Genomic DNA, 23,093 nt, shown 5'->3' with positions numbered 1-23,093 from the left:
AGGAAAATCGTTTGAAGACTTCCTGCACTTCAGTTTTGTACATAATGATATGCACCCAGGTGTAACGAGAATAATCATCAACAATAACAAAGCCATGTAGGGATGTTGCATTTGTTAGTGTGGCATAATGAGTAGGGCCAAAAAGGTCCATGTGAAGCAATTCAAAAGGACGAGTGGTAGTCATGATAGTCTTCGAGGGGTGCTTGGCTCTGGTCATCTTTCCAGCCTAACAAGCCCCACAAAGATGATCTTTGAGGAATTTGACACCCTCGATGCCAATGACGTGCTTCTTCTTCACAAGCGTGTGCAAGTTCCTCATGCCAGCATGACCGAGTCGATGATGCCATAGCCAGCCTTCTGAAGCTTTTGCAAGTAGACACGTGGCATGCTGTGGTCCTGTAGAGAAATCAACAATATACAAGTCTCCTCTCCTAAAGCCTTCGAAGACTTTGGAATTGTCAGATTCCATGAGGACAATGCAGCGATATTTGCCAAAGACGACAACCATATCAAGATCACAAAGCATTGAGACAGACATGAGGTTGAATCCAAGTGACTCGACAAGCATAACTTTGTACATGTGTCGATCCTTTGAGATAGCAACCCTACCTAGACCCAATACCCTGCTTTTTTCCTTTATCAGTGTAGGTGATATGCTTCAGATGCGATGGAGATAGTACAGAGTCCATTAGTAGATTCTTGTCACCACTCATGTGATTTATGCATCCACTGTCGAGGGCCCACTCAGTTGCTTTCGGTTGATCATCCTGCAGATGAATTAGTGTATCTTACGAACTCTTATACTTCAGAGTGAAGAATATGACATCAGATTCATCAGACGAAATTTCATCAAATAATACAACACATATATATAGCAGCATGAGGACATGAGAAATGAGTGAATCATTTCTTCATGATTAGCATGCGTCCTTTCAAGCATTCTCAAGTCTCTAGCAAATTCTTCAGACGTTCAAGTTCGTCTGGAGACCTGACCCTGCATAAGAGATTAGTTCTTTTTCTTCACCACCCACATCTGGAGGGGTGGCAAAGAATTCATCATTCTGCGAGCTCCATAAGAGAAAGTTGGCATTGAAGCCAGTGCACTTCGTTTCACAGAAGAGGGGTTAGAGTATGCATATGAATAAGCTGAGAAATTCTTCGAGGACTTATGAACATAATGATTTGAGGAATAATGCACATATTCATAACTCTTAGATTTCCCCCGCGAAACAGAAGCATTAGCACGATGATGTTCATATGAGGAATTTGATCCATGTGAGGAATTTGGTCCATATGAGGACTTGGATCCGTATGAAGACTTTGGTCCATATGAAGAATTTGATTTGGGGTTCCTATTCTTCACAGGTGGTGTCATGAGGACATTCACCTGAAGACTTTCAAGGCACTTTTTGGGAACCCAGATTTTCTTCATAGGGGGACCGTTCTTGTAGTTAGTTCCAACATATCTAGCAAATACTTCACCATTCTGATTTTTGAACAACTTATAATTGGAGTCAAATGACTCATCAGATGAATATGAAGATTCACATGTAAAGCCAGATAAAGTGGATGGATCTACGGGAGGTCCTTTTGCAGCAACCCATGAGGTTTTGGGATACTGCTCAGGTTTCTAGTAGGTCCCATCAGCATTGAGTTTCCTCTCAAAGGCAATACCCTCTTTCCTAGGGTTCCTGTTCAAGATCTGCTTTTTGAGCACATCACACAGTGCTTGATGCCCTTTGATGCTTTTGTACATGCCTGTCACATACAATTCCTTCAACCCTTCATTATCGTCAGTGATACTTATGGTATCCTCAAATGAGGAATTTGTGACCACATAAATAGTTGAAGAATTTGCAGCAATAGAAGTGTTTGAACTTTCAGGTGAAGAATTAGCATATTCACGTTCAATGCATTTCAAACATGGTGGAATGAATTCTTCCTGAGCGGAACTGATCTATTGAGCAAGCAAAGAACCATTCTCCTTCTGAAGGTCTTCATGACTCACCCTTAGTTTCTCAAGATCTTGCTTTCGTTGAAGAAATTCATAAGAGAGCTTCTCATGATCGGCTAAGAGAGTTTCATGACGACCTTGAAGGTTATCGAACTTAGACTATGGTCCTTGAAGATTATCAGTCAGAGTTTGTGTTCGATCCATTTCCTCACCCAACAGGTCATCGCTTTTGTATAGCAAATTTTGAACACTTTCCAAGGTTTTTTGTTGTTTCACGGCATTATTAGCAAGTTTGGAATAGCTAGGTTTGAGATTTTCATCAAATTCATTCCTCGCCTGAGTCAGAGGAGGGATATTTTAGTACCTTGGCACCTTTTGCCATGAAGCAATATGTGGGAGTGAAGTCATCGTTGCCATCGTCGGTAGTGTTGGAGTCGACATTTTCTTCACAGTTGAAGATGGACTTGCTGATGAAAGCAGTAGCGAGAGCTAGGCTCACCACACCAGAGTCCGACTCCTCAGATGCCTCCTCTTCCTCATTTTCTTCAGATTCAGCTTCAGAATCCATTTCCTTGCCAATGAATGTCCGAGCCTTTTTGGAGCTGCTCTTCTTGTAAAATGAAGACTTTGAAGGTTTCGACGATGAGGACTTCAAAGATTTCTTCTTTTTCTTCGAGTCGTCTGAACTGTCATCCTTGTACTTCTTCTTCTTTGATTCTTTTGCCCACTGAGGACAATCTGTTATGTAGTGACCAGGCTTATTGCATTTGTCGCAAGTCCTTTTCTTGTAGTCGTGGGATGAAGAGTCCGATCTCAAGTCATCACCTCTTGAAGATTTTCCAAATCGGCCACACCTTGAGAACTTCTGGAATTTCTTCACGAGCATTGCTAGCTCCTGACTTAGTTCTTCAGGATCACCAAGGCTGCTGTCAGAATCTTCCCCTTCAGATGAGGAAACTGCCTTGGCCTTTAGCGTGCGTGATCTTCCATGGCTTGGCCCGTAGAGGTCTCTTTTCTCGGCTAGTTGGAATTCATGAGTGTTCAGTCTTTCAAGGATATCAACAGGATTAAGTGACTTGTAGTCTCCACGTTCTTGAATCATCAGTGCTAGAGTGTCAAATGAGGAATCAAGTGATCTCAACAATTTCTTCACCACCTCATGGTCGCTGATGTTAGTGGCACCAAGTGCTTGCAGCTCATTGGAGATGTCCGTGAGGCAGTCGAAGGTTTGCTGAACATTTTCGTTGTCGAGTCTTTTGAAGCGGTTGAAGAGATTGCGAAGAACGTCAACTCGAGAGTCACGTTGAGTTGAGACTCCTTCGTTGACCTTGGACAGCCTATCCCAGATAAGCTTTGCAGTCTCCAAAGCACTCACTTTGCCATACTCTTCTTTGCTTAGATGGCCACATATGATATTCTTTGCTTGAGAGTCGAGTTGCTTGAATCTCTTCACATCAGCAGCGTTCACAGAAGGAGTGATGGACTGACGGAGGGAACGCCATTTTCCACAACGTACCAGTGATCGTTGTCAATTGCCTCAAGATGCATGCACATCTTATTCTTCCAGTAGGGGTAGTCCATCCCGTCAAAGGTAGGACACCCAGCTGAGACCTTGATCATGTCTGCAGTCGACATAACTAAAACTCTAGGTGGTTAAACCAAAATTACACAGAACAATGAAGTACCTTGCTCTGATACCAATTGAAAGTGCGTTATATCGACTAGAGGGGGGGTGAATAGGCAATTTTTATGAATTCGTCATAGAGGAAATACAACTTAAAGAATTTGCTAAGTGATGAACTACAAGCAGCGGAATAAGTACTCAGGTGCATGCATAACAAGACAGTAGCATGGTCATCATGATGAAATGAAACATACACAAAGCACAGGTAGCGTGTAAACAGGATAAGCAGGCAGAAGACAAGATGACTGAAGAAATAGGATTGAGGAAATTGAGAAAGTCTTCAGTCAAAGTCTTCAAACAATAACGATCAAGTACATAGCAAGTATGCGATGAAATGAAAGAGTTGAGCAAATAGAACCAGTAGCTCGGTGAAGACAATGATTTGGTAGACCAGTTCCAACTGTTGTGACAGTTGTACGTCTGGTTAGAGCGGCCAGGTATTTAAACCAAAGGACACATAGTCCCGGACACACAGTCCTTACCGTAGTCTCCTTGAGCTAAGGTCACACAGACCTCGCCCAATCACTTGTGGTAAGTCTTCAAGGTGACTTCCAAACCTTCACAGATTGGTCACTCGGCGATCCACAATTCCTCTTGGATGCTCTAGACCTTGACGCCTAACCGTCTAGAAGATGCACAGTCTTCAAAGGTAACAAGAGTCTGTTCCACACAGGAACAATCTCTTCAGTGATACTCAATCACTTTAGGTTTTAGGTGTTTGGGTTTTTCCTCACTTGATGAATTTCGCTCAAAGTCCTCGGAGGATGGGATGCTCTCAATGACAAGTGTCAGTTTCTCTCGGAGCAGCCAACCAACTAGTGGTTGTAGGGGCGGCTATCTATAGCCGGGGAGCAGCCCGACATGATAAGACATAAATGCCCTGCAATGATATGACCGTTAGGTGGATAAGATATTTGGGATAGCTAGCGCATAACACAACGACGGTCGGAAATTTGAGCTCTCAAATTCCTCAGGGCTATCATGTTCCTCACTTGTAGGTAATCTGCACTGCGAATTCCTAACTCCTCAGTCAGAACATATTCCTCTGAGAACAGAAGATCTTCGTCTCTGTCACTAAAAAAATTGACTGAATTGTATGAGATTTCTAATGGCTTCACTCGAAAGGATTGGGTAGGAGTAGGCTTTGAGATGAGCATCACTTGAAAATATTTCCTTAGTTTTACCTCGACCCCCTTTAACAGTACGGTGTTTCCTATGACTCAAGAAAGAGAAAAAAACTACAAAAACAAAAGTCTTCATGCTTCATAATCCTCGCATCAGTATCAAAGTCTTCAAGGTCACACCAATTTCCTCATTTTCAAAGTCTTCAAGAAAACCAAAGTCTTCAAATGAACACATTCATTTTTAGGGGTCGACTTTCTTCAGAAATATCAAACTCCTCAGAGACTTATAGAGCCTGTGTACACTCACAAACACATCAGTCCCTTAACCTATAAGTCTTCAATACACCAAAATCACTAAGTGGCACTAGATGCACTTGAAAACAGAAACTTACGGCGGCGGAAAAGTATTTTTGGTATGCCCTCTGGTCTACGGGGAATATTTGGGTACTTATAGAAGAAAAAATAGGGTTGGAAGTGCCACGGGGGCCCACAAGCTTGGAGGGCGCCGTTATCCGATGGGCCGAAAGCTCTTCCTCAGGATTGTGAATTCCATCCAGGAGTTCGACAACTACTTCATTTGCAAGAAGGATTGCACCGGCGCACTTGGATTCTCCTCACTCCAGAAGTGCACGACAACTATGAGGATGCTTGCATACGGAGCTCCCGGTGATATACTGAAAGACTATGGACGCATGGCTGAGTCCACCACCATTGAGTGTTTGTACAAGTTCTCAGGACAGTGGTGGCAGTGGTTGGACCACAATACTTGCGATCACCCAATGCTGAAGATACAACTCGGATCCTAGCACATAATGCAACAAGAGGATTTCCTGAGATGCTTGGAAGCATCAACTGCATGGGCATGGAAAAATTGTCCATTTGCTTGGCAGGGGATGTACAAAGGCGCCAAAGGAGCTTGCAGTGTGATACTTGAGGCAGTGGCCACACAGGACCTCTGGATTTGGCACTCCTTCTTTGGTATGCCAAGAACTCACAATGACATCAATGTACTGCAGTGCTTGAATGTCTTTGCCAAGCTTGTTGAAGGTCATGCTTCTCCGGTGAACTTCGAGCTCAATGGGCGCACTACAACAAGGGATACTACCTAGTAGATGGCATCTATCCGAGATGGTCCACATTTGTGAAGACTATCTCAAACCCTGTGCCAGGAGGCAAGAACTCCTACTTTGCCAAGCGTCAGGAGTCTTGCATGAAGGATGTTGAGCGGGCATTTGGTGTGCTCCAATCTCGATTTGCTGTTGTCCGGTACCCCGCTTTGACCTGGTCGAAAGATCAAATGTGGGAAGTCATGACTTGCCGTGTCATCTTGCACAACATGATCATTGAGAACGAGTAGGAAGAGACAGTGTTCGATATTGAACCATATTACAGGCAGGGTCATCTTGCCCAAATTGATCACCAACTACCGGCATCATGGGCTGCATTCCTTAATATGCGTCAGGAGATCCGAGACCTACAGGTGCATCAAGAACTGCAACATGATCTGGTGGAGCATCTATGGAGGCTCAAGGACAATGCCTAGTTCGATGTGTGATGAGCTATGAGTTTTAATTCATGTTTGAATTACGAGTTTGCTTCGTTGAATTATTTAATTTGTATTGATTTCTGTGATGAACGATATGATAAAAATTTGTTTTTTGGGTCAGCTGGGAACCCGAGTCTTACCGCCGGTTGGGCGTTAAGCGGTGCTATTCAAAGCCTCTCGGGCCGAAAGGCTGGAGATGCTCTAACCCACCCTGACGAGCAGTTTGATCCCTGGTAAAGCACGGGCGCTAAACTAGTGGATTTCATCAGCATTTCAAAATCCGTCTCGCCATCTTCTTCCCTGCGAAAACCCCCTCCGCCGGCGGCCCGCATCACCGCGTCCGCCATTCCCACCCTCCACCTCCCCCTCCCTTTCCCCGAACAACCAGACCCCACTTGCACCGTGGCGGCATCAGCATTCTCTCCTCCCCAAGTCAAGTCTTCTCAAAAAACCCCAATCCAACCACCGGCCAGGGCGGAAACCGTCGCACTTTATTTATACCCGGCCACGCGCTCCACCACGGCGACCCCGACGGCTCCCCCCTCCCCTCCGCCCGCTCCTAGCTCTAAGCGCCGCCGGAAGACTGACCCCGCCGCCGGAGCCACGGGGAACTCGCCGCTGCGCGGCGGCGGGAGAGGCCGCTCGCCGGCCTCCTCCGCCCCGCGCCGCTCTTCGCCTGGGCTTACAGGGCCGCAGGGAGGGTTTGACCCGCTCGACCCCAACGCGGATCCGCCGGCCCGGGTCCTGATGCCGGATCAGGTGAAGCACTGCAAGACGGCGCTCAAGGTGCTCGACAAAACGCTCAAGAAGCCGGCCGCAATATTTGACGACTTTAGAGGCCTTCCGGTAGGAAATCTTTCCTGGTCACCCCCTATTTGTGCAAGTCCGGCGAGGCATGGCCAAGTTAATATCACCAACATTTTCTTTGCTTTGCGAAATCAGGACACACCATCTTTTTTCCCTTGTTTCCTTTTTTTTTGCAAAAATAAGAAGAGTGACATTAGGTAGAATCTTTTTAGTTTTGCAATCATAGAAGTGAGTTGTGAATGATGGAGGATGTGGTTTTATGTATAGTGGTTACCCTTAGTGCCATGTGATCTTCACATTGTTGCTTCCAAGTGAAGCGTCATGGTGGGCGATAGCTGTACAGCCAGATAGAATTGTGCTGGTTATGATTAAGGGAAAATAGAGATTATTTCTAAAGCTACATTTTAACATGTGGATTCTCTTGGCAACTGGGATTGAAGTCCATTTTGGGTTGCCAAAATTATACTCTTGAGGAGTTATGCTGCTAGCTCCAGAATACCGCGTCAACATCAGCACTCAGGAAATAAAACTACAATCTCCTCTCATGGCATTGCCTCTCCCTTGGACCAATCCTACCATTGGCCTTAGTATGTACTCCCTCCGTTTGTTTTTATAAGACGTTTCAGACAGTTTGCTTTGTACTGTTTTGGACAGTGTCTGAATGTCTAAAACGGCTTATAAAAGTGAACAGAGGTAGTATTTGTTTTCACGCGCTTACCTGAGATGGACTTAACCTCAGCGAAGTAGCTGAGTATTCTCTTTGAGGAAAATAGCTCACATTTTTCGATCTTCTAGGCCACCAGGAAAAGGTAGTATTGCTGGAGTTGGTGTTCTTTCTAATTTATAATATGGTAGTATTTATCTGTCATCTCTAGTGCTGTGTTGGTTGCCTTCGGATATCTTATGTGAAACTTTAAGCTCCCTGACGATATTCTGTCATCTGTAATGCTGTGCTTGTTGCCTTCGGATATTTTATGTGACACTTTAAGCTACCTGATGATGTTTGGGACAACTTTGTCCATTCTACTGCTTGTGTGAATCTTAATCACATCCAAGTTATCCATTTTCTACCGTTTTAGTAACTTCTAACCTAATTAGCTCACTCTCTGTTTCCAAGTCTAATCTCTAAAGATTATCAATTACACGCTGAAATCTTAATCCGTAGTTTTCTCTTCTTTTTTATGACAATCAATATATTGATAACGATTAAAAGGATATGCATTCTCAATGGGACTGTCACCATATCAAATGTGTATTCTCAAATGCCCGTCGTCGTATCAAATGCTGTATGAACTATGAACAAGTGAATTATCTGCCCTTAGCATCTTGCTCAACTTTTTGTAAGAAAAAAAACATGGGTATGGAAATTGTATCACGATACCATTCAGTTCTAACCTCGTGGTACCACACTAGCTCGTCCACATTCAGTTCAATGCAACTGAAAGAAACAATTCAGATATATGTGTTGACTGGGGACAGCTGATCCTGGACTAATTATTTTTTCAATTGTACATATAAGAAATATTTTGAAATTGGCTGTTATAAGAATTAAGGAATGTTTTTTCCTAAGCAAATCATGCAACTATTGATTCACAATTATTTCAGGCCATAAGAACATCGCTCCAGTTGGCTCAGAAGTTTACTGTGGCTCGAAGTCCTGCTAATAGGGAAAGGAACCGCTACACTGATGTCTTGCCATGTGAGCATCATTAACTTGTGGGGGCAGTCATGCATATTCTGCAATTCCACCATGTGAATAAATTATTTGATTTAACTCGACCTTTGTTATTTAGTTGATGAAACCAGGATAAAGCTACAGTCCTCAACAGGCAATCAGACTTCAAGTAATGATTACATCAATGCAAGCCTTATAAAGGTAAGAAATAGCATATTTCCTGCCGTTTTCTTTCTTTCTGATCCTAATTGGCACTGTTGGATATAAAATCTGCAGTATGATGACAAAGATCAGACAAAGTTCATTTCTACTCAAGGTCCGCTAGTGAATACATTCGAAGACTTTTGGCAGATGGTCTTTGAGAACAGCTGTCCTGTAATTGTCATGCTCACTAAATTTGACATTGTTAAGGTATGAATAACAAACACTTGTGACTTGCATGTTTCATTGAGTTGGCCTAATGTTCAGTTTTCAGTTTCTCGTCTTCCATGATTTTAGCACAACCTTACTCCACATGTTTGCCTACAGTGTTGAGTTATTTTATTAATCGTTAAATCCTATCAACAGCGACTAGTAGGACATGAGAACATTCAAATAGAATGGAGCATAAGCGTCACTAGAATCTATTTATTGAACTGACGTGATAGTTGCTCAGTCCACTGCTTGCTTCTCTTCGTGAAAAAGCTTTTTCTTTGACTGGAATCAGCAAAGTTCCCGAAACCAAATTTCTCAGTAAAGACTAGATTCTCTTTCGGATCCGCCCTGAAAGGAGAAGAACAACCTTCTTCCAGTATTCTTAGCTTACTGTACGTCCTGCCTGATTGGTGCTGACTGACTGTTCTTGCACGATCAGTATGGGAAATGAACAGAGAAGCTGGATAGGACTGTGTTCTTCAATATGTAAATGGCCATTTTTGATCAAAAAATGACTTCGTTTTTCCATTTATAATGTCACCTGTCTATGGACAAGGCTTTTTTGCTTAGTATATTTGAAGGACGCTAAATGCTCAACAATTGTTGCATTTGTATATGGATGTGTTGCATGCACGCTTTTCAGCTTGTCATATGTACTTCCTCCGTCCGGGATTAAAGGGCAGGCAGACCACCATACGCCATCCGTATTTGTTAGGCCATTGCTTTTATAGTGCCTTTTTTCTCTCGCAATCTATTGCTGGTCCCGCGAGATGATTGGACATGCAGGCTAGGTGAGAGAAATAGACTGCTGCATGCATGCTATTGATTGGGGTATGCAAGCAGGAGATAGAACACATGCAGGAGATTGAAGGACTACGCAATTAAGACGACTGAGTTCCTTGATCCTGGAGAATTGACCGTCCGCTCCAATAAACCTGGCCGTCGTAGGGAGTATTTGAAACTTAATTCGATAGGGCGACACTGTACCTACATTTTTTAGCGTGTTACATATGGGTCTCCTGTGTAATTCAGAACATGGAATGCAACTGGGTTTCTTTCCTTTTCTTAGAATAAACAAGGGGTGCCTGCCCCTCAGATTTTGTCTTTATTTTGTCCAAAACATGGTTATTTGGTTTCTGTCTTTTCCTCCTTCCTGTATAATGCACCCATGATTCCCCTAGCGGGAGAGATGAATGGAGAGAGTGAGAGGTTTGGTTCCTTTTTATCCAATCATTTACCATTCTGAGGCCGTGATTTAGACATTTCGGTTCATACATTGACATGTTAATACATGACTCCTGGAATAATACTTTCGGCTTTGGTACCATCATGGTTTTCTGGGATTCTTAATCTTGTAGACACAGTTTGTAGTTTTAACTTTCTCCTTTGGTAAAATCCTATCAAATATTATTTACATTGAAATAATGGCAGTGTGATGAGTATCTTCCACTGAGCAAGGGGCAAGGAGACTATGGAAGATTGAACATTAAAATCATGGAGACCAGACAAGATGGGGAATTAACATTGCGCAGTGTGAAGGTGCAACATAACGAGGTAAAGATGTGTAAAACCAATGTTGCTTCTGTGTCTAAATAAAGTGTGAAGATATGCTGTACGAGTGAAGGACTATTTGTTCCATATTTTCATATACTACTGTATGCCATTGCTCTTGTTCATCAACGATGCATACACTTAAGTTTTAGTACCTTTGCAGGCTTCATTAACAGTACATAATACTTCCATTAGAAGTAAAAAGGGCAGCCCGGTGCATGTAGCTCCTGCTTGCGCAAGGTCCGGGGAAGGGTCCATTAGAAGTAGCTTGAAGTAATTCACATGTGATGTAAAGGCCCTTGCGTATATTCCACCAGATATATTGCCGGGTACTTTTTCATTCATTTAGGATGCTCATGCTTACGCTCTAGTGGTAGTGAAGATTTCAGTTCAGCATTGATCCATCACAGGCTATCACAAAGTGTCCTGGTCGCAGTGTGATGGATGGATTACCCTTTCCAGCACTACTTGATGTAGCATTGCTAAGTGAGGTCTCAAGACAACCACCATATACATGTTAGCTTACACCACTGGTGAATATTTATCATATTGCTACAAATGCTGAACATCCGTAGTTTGCAACATTTACTTATTTTCTTCCATGAATGGCTTTTTATGCATCTTGCATTGCCCCTTTGTGTATGCTTCATACCTCTTTCACCCATATTACTTGTCTTCGTGTTTGTACTGCCCCAACTTATAATTCTTTATTTTGCAGTCAGATAGAGTGCATACTGTTCTCCACATCCAGCACTCCACTTGGCCTGACCATGGTGTGCCAGATGACAGCAGTACTGTACGGAAGATTCTAAAAAGATTATATTACATTCCTAAAGAGCACCCAGTTGTTGCACATTGCAGGTTTGTTTCAAATTAATGGCATGATTCCTTTTTCACCCTTGCGGCCTTGCCCACATTCAAATAATATTGCATTCCTTTTCTGGTTTCTGCAGTGCAGGCATTGGGAGAACTGGTGCTTACATCACAATCCATAATACAGTAGAGAGGATATTACGTGGTGAACAAGCTGCTACAAATCTTGTGGAAACTGTCGGGAAGTTTAGATCCCAGAGACCTGGCATGGTCCAAACAGAGGTACGATTGTGTTATTTATTTATTTCAGTTTTTAAATCAGTTATAGGATCCTCCCAGGTTATGGATCTTGATCCACAGCGAGATGATTGCGGTAGAGTAAGGTCCGAAGACCAGGATATGGCTGGCGACAGGGCCTGTCTCTGATGTGGAAGAGAGGCTCTGAGACTTGTTGTAGAACTTTGTTTATTGACTGCTTGAACTAAAAGGTTACAATCCAGTTTGCCTAGCTATACTATGTGTCCAATCCAACTGGACTAGACTCAATTGGATGCATATGGGATAAACCGTGCAACACAAACTATTCCTTATCAACCAACTCAAACTCTCGTCTCTATAACTAACATCTTGGCTTTGCAGGAACAATACAAGTTCTGCTATCATGCAATTGCGGATGAGCTGAAAGATCTGATTAGGAATTCGAAGCGCTGAAGCATTTTCGGCGGTAAGCTTGATGCAGAAACATGTATGAAATACCACCGTGATAATGTCAGACTCTACATATTCTCATACATTCAAGAATTTGCAAACATATACTTGGTTTGCATTACATGAACCTCACATTTCTTCTCATTTCTTGTTGTCTCCCTGTAGGGGTAATTGTGAGTCATATGTAACGGCCTGACGTATCTGACCATCTATCACCTTCTCACTTCCTCAATTTGTTAAGCTTAGCCGACATCATTGTTGTATATCACGAAGACTGGAATTCGAATTTCAGCCGGAAGCTCTCGGAGACACTTTCCTTTTTCTTTTCTGATCAGGATTTCACCAATTTGATCGTGTCGGCTGGCTCACATCCAGAATCACGTGGGTACCCGCTATGCATTCACCTGCGTTGCTTCTCTTGCTGAATTGTTATGTGCTGAGGCCAGAAGGTTGACATATCAACTGGTGCATTACCACCTTAGCTTGCGTGGGTTGATGACAGATGTATGAACTCAGATGTCTACCAAAGTTTGACGCGGACGTATCTAGAAATGGAGATTGAAGCTGCATAAGCCATTCTATCTCCGTTTCTTGATACGCCTCTTGTTTGTTTCTGTCCAGTTCTTGATGCCGCTTCTGAAACTCAAGGCCAGAATCAAAGCATATGGCCGTCCATATTTGTATGTCCCGAGAAAAAAAAACATGTAGGCTATCCCTGTTTCATTCACCAAAAGGGATAGCATTTTTATCCAGTGAGCCAAGTATCCCTGGATAATATGCCTACATTCTTGCCCGTGGATTCTCATGGGCGGACTATGGAGGCTGCATCTCATCAATAGGCCTGCTCATGAACACACGGAAGTTATTGCAACCAGAAAAACCAAGCCGGATGCGCCACTGACCAAACATCTATGAGCTCAGGATACAAAATTGCAAAATTCATCAAGGAAACAAGAACATATCTGGAGGGGAGATGTAAAATAATAGTCCCTGTTTTCATGCTAGATCACCGAAAAGATCTTACGTAAAACAGAATAAAATTTGAGAAATTCGAGTGGACATCTGTTCCAAACTTGGGAAATTTACAATTTTTTCACAATAATTTCAGAGCAAGTGGGTAAGTTCTCCAAGAACTAGGAAAAGAGTTGCTGATGCAGGGCCTTAACCAAATGAAGTTTAATGAAGCATCGAAGACGTAGAGCCGGCTTTTGCTAGGAGCAACAAGGCATGAGAACATGCTTCTGCGAGAACTAAAAGCTGCACTGTGATCCAATCTAGCGTGCCAATTTTAAACTTGGCAGTCACCTAAGCCCAAGCGTCATCGAGCAAGTTGAAGATTTAGTTAGTACTGATCCAAGCCGAGGAAACGTAAAAATTTAATCTAAATATACCCACTGTCCATTGCTCCAACGGCTGAGCAGAAGCTATAGCTTAAATAATGGTTGACAAGAAACAAAACTAGAGTACGAGCAGAAATTTTTCCAACACTTAATGTGCAAAAGGGAAAATAATTGTAATATTTGACTTTGGCTCATGTTATGAGGTGTCTGTCACGCGGTCTAGGGAACACAGATTTCTGAATTAGCCATTTAAACCCTTCTAAATGGACATCACAGATGTGTCAGTCAAAACAATTAACAAAAGCCGAAGACTATGGACTACGGGAGGACATGGGAATAATCCCCTTTGGATACCCCAACATAGTTTACTTCCTCGATATAGTTAATCATATCTAAGCTAGCACAGGTGCTCTCTAATTAGATAACAGGATCACACATGATACAAGTTGCATGGTGTGCATGTTACCTGCAGATATAAATACTCACAAGTCACAGGGTTCCATGCCTCGGAATAAAGGAATAAACCTTTGAGAGATCAGTTTTGTTTTGCTCTGCGTAATTTGATACTAATATTCGTCCTAGAGTAACGACATGATTTGGCGCGTTCAAAATGTTGTATGTATTATGTTTCTCTTGAAATAAAAATGTTGTATTATGCTCAGGTTCAGTCGAGTCAACTACTGCTCTGACGCCATGCTGAGTTATGTGATGAAATATTGATGTGATATAGTACTGCTGTAACATAATCGTATGTACTTCGTATGACAAAACGGGGTACAAATCTGGTACGATCATTTCATACGGCAACGACTTCTCGCCTATGTTTTTTCTAGGACTTAAAATGGGCTGGTTCACCGCAAGAAAACCTAACCATCGGCTCAGTTTGCCAACCCCCCCTTGCCTGATTCCATGCAAGTTACAAATCAAATCCTGATGTGTCATGTATCATATTAAAGCCATAACACGTACGAAGAGTACCACTTTTTGAGAGGAAACACCTCGGCACACAATGACGTGCAAATAATTTGGTACCAAGCCGAAGCTATGTGATCCAATGTCGCTGTGATGCATCATATTTAAGCCATACTGCTTTGCGTCGTACATGAATAGCGGTCCTCATTTTCATATGGCAATTTGCATGCATAAAAGGCTTCTCAATTTTCTTTCTAACTGCATGCCCACTGTTTTTTTTTTTGCATGGAAACTGCATGCTCGTTGTCAACTTCATAGATGATGGTTTGTCGCAAAAAGAAAAAAAAACTTCATAGATGTGGCAATATATTGGATGGGTATGATTACATTTCATGATTTCAATGTCTTAATCTTAACCCCCACCCCCCCAAAAAAAGACACACCTTTCATGGACCATGGGTTAAAACACCATTCCCGTACATAAATTATTAAAATATATAGAGGGTTTGGTTAGGGCTTGTTAAGTTGGAAAACCGTGTATTTTGCACGAAAACTTTAAAATTAAGTGTCGTATTGGTACCATTGTGCATAATGTCAAACAAAAGAAGATAGGAGGAGGGCAAGGAGGTAAGCATGATTTTTGTCGATTCAGGTTAAAGAAACAAATACAATGACGAGAGTAGCTGAGGCAGAGGAAAAAAACTAAGAACCTAGCTTTTATATGGCATTGGCTTCTTTCTTGGGTTTACAATATCGGCACGGCCCATCCCAAGTTTGTCAATATTTTGGCCCAACTCCACCACCCGAGAATAATCTCGATGACCATCGAGCCAACGACCTTGCAGACCAAGCCAAATGAAGGACCATCTCTATTCTCAACAGATATAGCGTGGTGCGGTGGTAAGCTCTGAGAGTAGCAACGTTGCGGAAAACACTAACAACCTCTATTTTTTTACTCGGCATTGGCTTCTTGTGTTTTCACTATCGACAGGGCGCATCCCAAGCTTGTCACTATTTTGGCCCGACCCCACCATTCCAGGAGAACCTCGATGACCACCGAGCCAACGACCTTGCACACCAAGCCAAATGAAGGACCACACCTATCGTCAGCCAGATATAGCGTGATACGGTAGTAAGCTCTACCAACCATGCGAGCACGACTCCACCGACCAACCAAACCTTGGTGCCGCTGAATAAACTCATTCCATCGCGTGGATACCACTACCACCTCAACACCGCACTAAGATATGCAAGTGAAGGCATACATAAGATGAGACTACAATCAGGCAAAAAACCGAGTTCCCCCTCCCCGTGCATCGACGATGATCAGCCGTGTAAGGAATACAACGGGTAAGCCCCTTATCTCCAGTTCTTTGAATATCTTCTCCATGAGAGGGGACGGGAAAGGCATTTGGTATTGCATAATCATGAAGAATAGATTAGATAGAAATTGGCTAGGCCGGAATTATCATAATCCACCCCAAAGTCAAGCAGGCTACCTAAAAGCTAACCAAACTAATCTACTCTAAAATAAAAGTTTACCAAAATTAGAATGGAGAGGAACGGATCTAGGAGTATGTGAGATGGTTTGTCTGATTTTTCTTCTGAAGTAAAAAAAGAGAATAGATCTGATTTGTGGGTTTTGACCATCTCGCCTTCCCACCTGGATGCACAAGTCAACCATTAAACTAAGAGCAAAATGCGCATCAAACCTGGATTCTTTACTTGTTTACTTAACGAGTAGACTTTCCTCCCCCCCCACTTGCAAACTGCTATACATTAACGTCGTTCTTCGATTGTCCCCCCCATTTCCTGGTCATCTCCTTCGTGGATGTTCTTGTGTGGATCCCGTCATTGATTTCTCCCGATTCTTGCAATCAGAGCTTCTCGCACGATCATTTTGAATGGGCGTATTGGTGGATCTCCCCTAAAGACCGCGACTTGCCGCCGAAACTGTGGAGTTTTGAGTTCTTTCCTGATCGGATTGAGGAAGATGGGTTGGCTCTGCTGTTCGGGAAGGCTTGCGCTGGGATCCTTGTCGTCTTCGGATCAAGAAACCTCTGCTTGCCATGAGGAGGAGGGGGAGGAGAAGAAGAAGCAGCAGCAGCAGCAGCAGCCGCCGAAGTTGCAATCCGTTGGGATGGGAAATAAGCGGAGCAGGAAGACGGCGCCGGAGATCGCCGGCGAAGGCGGGAAGGGTGTTAGGCCGCCGCCGCTGGCCGCCAAGGAGACAACATTGTCTGACAAGGGGAAATCAAAGGCAAGTGGCCCGACATATTATTACTTCCTTGATGCTTGGTTTGTGTACTCCTGCTTGGATAGAAATCTTGTTTGAGCAATTGGTAGTTTTTGTAAAAATGGATTCCCCCCCACAAGAATTGGTGTTTTAGGGATAGATTTTTTCATCTAGGATTTTGATATAGTTGATGAATTTGTTAATAGGAGTGTGGTTGAAATTATGCTTATTTTTCTTGTCAAAAGCATATCTTCTGTTTGCCTATTGTTCGTGAAAACCATAGATTCCGTGGAAAATTATGGGTTATCTATATGATTAATCATGTAATGTGGATCAACCAAACCATTCTACTATAAAAGCCTCCTCTAATTTTGTCTCTTTGATCTTACAGGCATCACAAACAGACATGTTTTCCAGCAAAACCTTCAGAGCAGAATCAGGGAAGTCACCAGGGACTTCAAGTACCCCGAAAACCGCAGTTTCTCGCATCAGGTCCTGTATTGCTGCCAAAGAAACTAGGACAATAGAGATCATGGCCTTTGAGGTTGCCAACACAATTGGGAAGGGCTACAATCTGATGAAATTCCTCTCTGAACAAAGCATGAGGAACCTGAAGTCCGCGGTGCTTCAGTCCCAAGGCGTCCGATGCTTGGTTTCAGATGATTGCAACAAGTTGCTTGCTCTTGTCGGAGCCGAAAAAAGGTAGGCAGTGACATTTTCAAGCAACTTAATTTAACTAGCAGTGCTTCTCTTCCTTTCTGGTTGTACATTTGCTTATATGCATTTTTTGTTGGTCTAATTTATATATGCAGGGAGGAGTTTAAGGAGTTTGCTACAGATGTTGCTCGGTATGGAAACCTATGCAGAGATCCGAAATGGCACAACTTGGATCAGCATTTCTCGAGGTTGGAGTCTGAACCCACACATCAGAAATACTCTAAAGAAGCAGCAGCTTCCAGTATGCAGTATCTCATGGCGCTTGCGGAGCAGACAGTGGTCAGTTGACTCATTCATAGTTCATTATGCTTATGTCCTTGATAAATTTCCCTCCTCTAGAACCACTGGAATTCTGATGCGGTCGATGTCTTATATTTTCTGTTGCGCAGCAACTGTACCATGGAATGCGTCGGTTCGACATCTCCGAGGAGATATACAAGAAAAATTATCAAGAGCACATGGAAGGACAGGAGGACCAATTCTGTTCAATTCAATCTCTTTCGAACGCTGTGGAAATCGAAAGAAAATTCGTCAAGGACTTGAAGAAGCAAACACTTTGGATGAAGAAGATGGAACATGTAATGCTATACCTATGCTGGTGATTAAATTTCACTTTTACTAGTAATGATTTATGAAAAATACTCCATACTTCAATAAATGTCTTCAAGAAACTTATATTCCATACTGTTCTACTGCAGGTTGTGGAAAAACTTGTTTGCGTTGTACATTTCTTGCGGCTAGAGATAAAAAATGTCTTCAAGAAATACGAAGATGAATCAGTGGAAGTGAAAGGGACGATTCAGCTAACTTTAGGGTCTGCCGATCTCGCGCTGCATTATGCGAACATCATTTTCAAAATAAAGAGTTTGGTATGATCCTTCTCTATGTATTATCATGTCAAACACAGCTTATTGAGCCATTATTAAGGATAATGATCAAATGTAGTCGCAAACGACATAAACACATCATCAACATAATTAGTTCCGCCCATAGTGTACTCAGTGCAAATTTGTCTGCTAAGAACACACAATGACAAAGCATTGTTCCATTCTTTCAGACTTTCAGTTAATTTGATGCCCAACTTGGATGATCAAAGTTTGTCTTATTTGTTTCTGATCATGGCTTCTCATTACCAGGCATTATTTGTACCGTCGATTCCGAAAAGCGGCGTTGATTCATTGTACCAAGCGTTGCCTCCATGTGTCAGATCAGCCATACAAACCAAGTTGAAATGTCACGAGTACAAAGAAAAGGTAGCAACTGTTTTCTACAGGTCAACTTGATAGGTTTTATCATGCTCATCATTTTCTGATCTTGGCATGTGCTTTCTTCAGAGGACAGTTGAACAGCTCACATATGACATGAACAAGACAATGAAATGGCTCTTGCCAATGGCAGAATCCACAATAAGGTACCGCAAAGACGCATACTCTTTGAACATACACAACAAATTCATCCAACCATCTCAACTAGTTTCTGCAAAAAAATTGCTGAATGAATGATCTGCTGACCTGATCATTTTATTTTCTCCATTCTGAACATCAGGGTGGGGCGTCGAATGCTTGGTGAATGGCAGGACCAAGGGTATAATAACAATGATCCTATTGTCTACATTCTCGTGCACTAGGTGTGCAACAAAAATTGAAATGTATGTTACTGATGATGCTGTCTCGTGAATTCTTAATAGGGAGCCCAACGGAACAAATGGCAGGAAGGCGCTCAAGATTCAGACGCTATACCATGCCGACAAGGAGAAGACCGAACACTACATTCTGGAGATGGTGCTGGCTCTCCACTATCTCGTATGTGCGATCAATGCGAGGCTCGACAAGTTCTTGAACAGTACTTCTGATCGGTCGGAGATGCAGGAGGCGAGCAATTCAGTTAGCACTAGCCATAGTGGACCGGCAAGCCCCTTTCACCATGGAAGGGATAGCCCCCGGATCCCCATATCAATGATAACTGTACAGGACAGTATACAGCGTTAGGTTCAGCTTCCAGGTTCAGGGCAGAAAATAAATGGGGGATCAATAGGCCAATAACTGTTCCGCAACTCCGCCGGCGAGTCCGGTCCGAGGTTGCGGAGCGAGAGCGAGCGTCGTAGACGAAGTAGTCGAAGTATGCGAAAGTAAAATGACACAGAGAGATGGAGGAGACCAGCTTTATTAATCAATGATCAGGGATTACAATGATGGCTCCTCGTTGCTTTATATAGGGGGTAGGGGTCAAGGGATAAGTACCCACTTAACGTAAAGTGGGGGAAACGGGAGGGGCTAGCTCGTGCGATACGCACGAGGCCGCCGCCACCCCTCGGTGACCCCGGTTTCCCAACACTCCCCCTTGGGTAATTATCCGTATATCCATGCCTCAAAACTCCGAAAAACCCAGTGGGAAAAAATGTGGAGAAAGGGCACACGGTATACGTTGTTGTATTGCACGAATTGCCTCGTCAAAAACCTCGTGTGAGAAACATCAGGAAAACTCACTCAAGGGAAAAAGAGTACAATCCACTCAACCATCAAGTTGAGTACTCGATCATCAAGATTGAGATTTTAGCGACGAGTTTGTGAAGTTTCTCCCCCTGAACCTTGCATCTCTCTAAGTCTCATCATACCGATTCCACGCACACACCTCTCTAAGGTTGATGCCGGTAATGATTTAGTGAACATATCAGCAAGATTGTCACAGGACTTAGTATGCAAAACTCTCACCTCGTTCAACTGTTGCAGCTCATGTGCATAGAAGAACTTGGGACTAATATGCTTTGTGAGGTTACTCTTCACATAACCCATCTGGACTTGTGCAACACAAGCAGCATTATCTTCATAGATAATGGTAGGGGTTTGTACGGTGTTCAGCCCACATGTCTGCTGAATGTGGCCGATCATCCGCCGAAGCGATACACACTCTTTTGACGCTTCGAATAGTGCCATGATTTCCGAGTGGTTCGTGGAAGTCGACACAAGTGTTTGCTTGGACGATTTCCAGGAAAACGCAGTTCCACCACAAAGGAAAACATATCCAGTCTGCGATTTGCAATCATGCGGGTCCGACAGGTACCCAGCATCGGCATAGCCTATAATAGATAGGTCTTGATTCCTCTTATAAAATAGACCAAGATCTTTGGTCCCTTGCAGGTAACGGAAGACGTCCTTGACACCTTTCCAATGTCTTTTGGTAGGTTCAGAACTGTACCGAGCAAGCAAACTGACGGCGAACGCAATGTCTGGCCGTGTACAATTTGCGAGGTACATGAGTGCTCCAACTGCACTCAGGTAAGGAACCTCTGGTCCCAGAGTTTCCTCCCCCTCTTCCTTTGGCCTGAACGGGTCCTTGTCTGGCTGTAAAGATCTTCCGACCATCGGGGTCTTAGAAGGATATGCCTTATCAAATCCAAATCTTTCCAACACCTTCTGGGTGTAGGCCGACTGGTGCACTAGAATCCCATCAGGGGAATGTTCAAGTTGCAGACCTAGACAGAACTTGGTTTTACCCAAATCCTTCATCTCGAATTCCGACATCAGGTAGGAACTCGCTTCCTCAATATCCTCAGGTGTACCGATTATGTTTAAATCGTCCACGTACACCGAGATTATACAGAATCCATCTTGGGATCGCCGTATAAAAACACATGGGCAATCTTTATTGCTCGTGTAGCCCTTCTCATGAAGGAAATCACTTAAGCGATTGTACCACATTCTACCGGACTGTCTGAGTCCGTACAGTGCCTTTTGAAGTTGAACACTGTATAGACCCCTATTTGCTCTATCATGGTTCGGAACAGGGATACCTTCTGGAACCTTCATGTATATGTTCGAATCCAAGTTACCATATAGGTAAGCAGTGACAACATCCATTAGTTTCATTTTCAAGCCCATGTTTACTGCCATCGAGATCAAGTATCTAAAGGTAACTCCATCCATGACTGGGGAATAAGTCTCCTCAAAATCGACACCTGGTCGTTGAGTGAACCCTTGAGCAACGAGCCTTGCTTTGTACCGTACTACCTTATTATTTTCATCTCTCTTTCGAACAAAAACCCACCTATGGCCAACAGGGCGAATGTGGGGAGGAGTTCGACAAACTGGTCCGAACACCTTCCTTTTGTTGAGAGATAATAATTCGGCAGTAATTGCCTGCTGCCAATCTTTCCAATCCGACCTTTTCTTGCAATCAGCGAGCGTGTTAGGCTCAGGGTCAAGATCTATGATTGAGGCAATTTTCGTAGCAAAGTTGATGTCGACAATCACCGTTGCTCGGTTCAGGGACTCCCCCGTATAAATATAATTTATGGCCATTTCGTCATGGAGCGCATCAGGCGCAAACACTTGCTCTACCAAATTTCCCATTATGGGAGCAAGGTCCTTTAGATTTCCCGCGCCGATGTGTGCGCTCACATCTCCGCTGGGTGTTTCCCCTATGGGAAAGTTTAAGTCCGGAATTTCGTGCACTGAATTTTCCGTACTTGTGCCAGGTCTCGACTGGCTCCCCGTTTCAATTTGGGGTACTTTGGCGACAGGCTGTGATAAATCTCTCTTATCCTTTTTCGTCGGGCGTCCCCGAGTACTTGGGATTTGAGAAGCCGGATTTCTCGTCCTTTTAGGCCTTTGGACGGGAGCGGGCATACCATCATTTTTCTTCGGTATTTCAACCCTTTCCGGTGCATTGCGCGCGTGCACATGCGATTTTGTCACAGTCTTTAAGTCACTAAAGTGGTCGGGCAGTTGATTTGCTAAAGACTGCAAATCTATTATCTTTTGGACTTCTCTCTCAGTCTCAGCAGTGCGCGGGTCATGAGCGTGGATCCCCGTGGCTTGCCACGTGATTTCTCGACTTTTAGCATCAAGGGGTTGATTCTCTCCCCCTAAAGTCGGGAAAAGATCCTCGTCAAAAATGCAATCAGCAAAACGAGCCGTGTGACAGTCTCCTGTCATGGGGTCCAGATACCTGATTATGGACACAGTCTCATAACCAACGTATATCCCCGACTTACGGAGCGGGCCCATCGCCGATCGCTGAGGGGGTGGTATTGGTACATATACCTGGCAACCGAACCTACGAAGGTGGGAAATTTTCGGTGCCGACCCTTGCGCAAGTTGAACAGGAGAGTGGATGTTGTAGGCCGACGGTCGAAAGTTGATGAGATTAGCCGCGTGTAACACCGCGTGGCCCCAACATGTAGTTGGTAAATTACAACCCTGAAGGAGCGGTCGGGCAATGAATTTAATTCTTTTAATCAATGCCTCGGCAAGTCCATTTTGTGTATGAACATGTGGTACCGAGTGCTCAACTTTGATTCCCATTGCCATGCAATAATCATCGAACGCCTTTGAAGTAAATTCTCCGGCGTTGTCCATTCGAATAGACTTTATACGATAATCCGGGAAATTATTCCGCATTTGTATGATCTGTGAGATCAATTTTGCAAAGGCATGGTTCCTTGTTGACAGCAGGCAAACATTGGACCATTTAGAGGAAGCATCAATGAGCACCATGAAGTACCGAAACGGCCCCGTGAGGGGCTGAATTGGACCGCATATGTCCCCTTGGATACGTTCCAAGAACGCGGGGATTTCATCCCTCACCTTGAGGGGTGATGGCCTAATGACTAA

The 23,093-nt window shown here is 43.5% G+C and overlaps 2 protein-coding genes across 4 annotated transcripts; both read left to right on the top strand.

Annotated features, from left to right (window-relative positions):
• The first annotated feature begins 6,552 nt into the window (after positions 1-6,552).
• LOC123096266 (protein-tyrosine-phosphatase PTP1) lies at positions 6,553-13,028 on the top strand. Of its 3 annotated transcripts, none has more exons than XR_006446532.1 (9): positions 6,553-7,154; positions 8,721-8,814; positions 8,909-8,991; positions 9,067-9,201; positions 10,636-10,758; positions 11,474-11,616; positions 11,709-11,850; positions 12,208-12,336; positions 12,442-13,028. XR_006446532.1 is itself a non-coding variant. In XM_044517953.1 (9 exons), exons 1-8 carry the CDS (start codon positions 7,056-7,058, stop codon positions 12,277-12,279), a joined length of 891 nt encoding a protein of 296 aa, XP_044373888.1. In that variant the 5' UTR covers positions 6,553-7,055; the 3' UTR covers positions 12,280-12,313; positions 12,442-13,028. The 3 variants fall into 3 exon arrangements, 2 of the variants coding, with proteins under 2 accessions (XP_044373888.1, XP_044373887.1); XM_044517953.1 differs by having other exon boundaries at positions 12,208-12,313; XM_044517952.1 differs by having other exon boundaries at positions 6,558-7,154; positions 12,208-12,292.
• A 2,661-nt stretch (positions 13,029-15,689) lies between these two features.
• On the top strand, positions 15,690-19,692 carry LOC123099634 (protein PSK SIMULATOR 1). The gene is made up of 10 exons (XM_044521755.1): positions 15,690-15,878; positions 16,410-16,788; positions 17,156-17,466; positions 17,577-17,760; positions 17,871-18,059; positions 18,180-18,350; positions 18,618-18,734; positions 18,816-18,892; positions 19,027-19,065; positions 19,169-19,692. Exons 1-10 carry the CDS (start codon positions 15,799-15,801, stop codon positions 19,467-19,469), a joined length of 1,848 nt encoding a protein of 615 aa, XP_044377690.1. The 5' UTR covers positions 15,690-15,798; the 3' UTR covers positions 19,470-19,692.
• The last annotated feature ends 3,401 nt before the right edge of the window (positions 19,693-23,093 follow it).

The sequence above is a fragment of the Triticum aestivum genome, chromosome 4D, assembly GCF_018294505.1.
Source record: "Triticum aestivum cultivar Chinese Spring chromosome 4D, IWGSC CS RefSeq v2.1, whole genome shotgun sequence".
Taxonomy (NCBI): Eukaryota; Viridiplantae; Streptophyta; class Magnoliopsida; order Poales; family Poaceae; genus Triticum; species Triticum aestivum.
The sequence above is the reverse complement of the archived record's forward strand: the minus strand, read 5'-3'. Positions and strand labels throughout refer to the sequence as shown.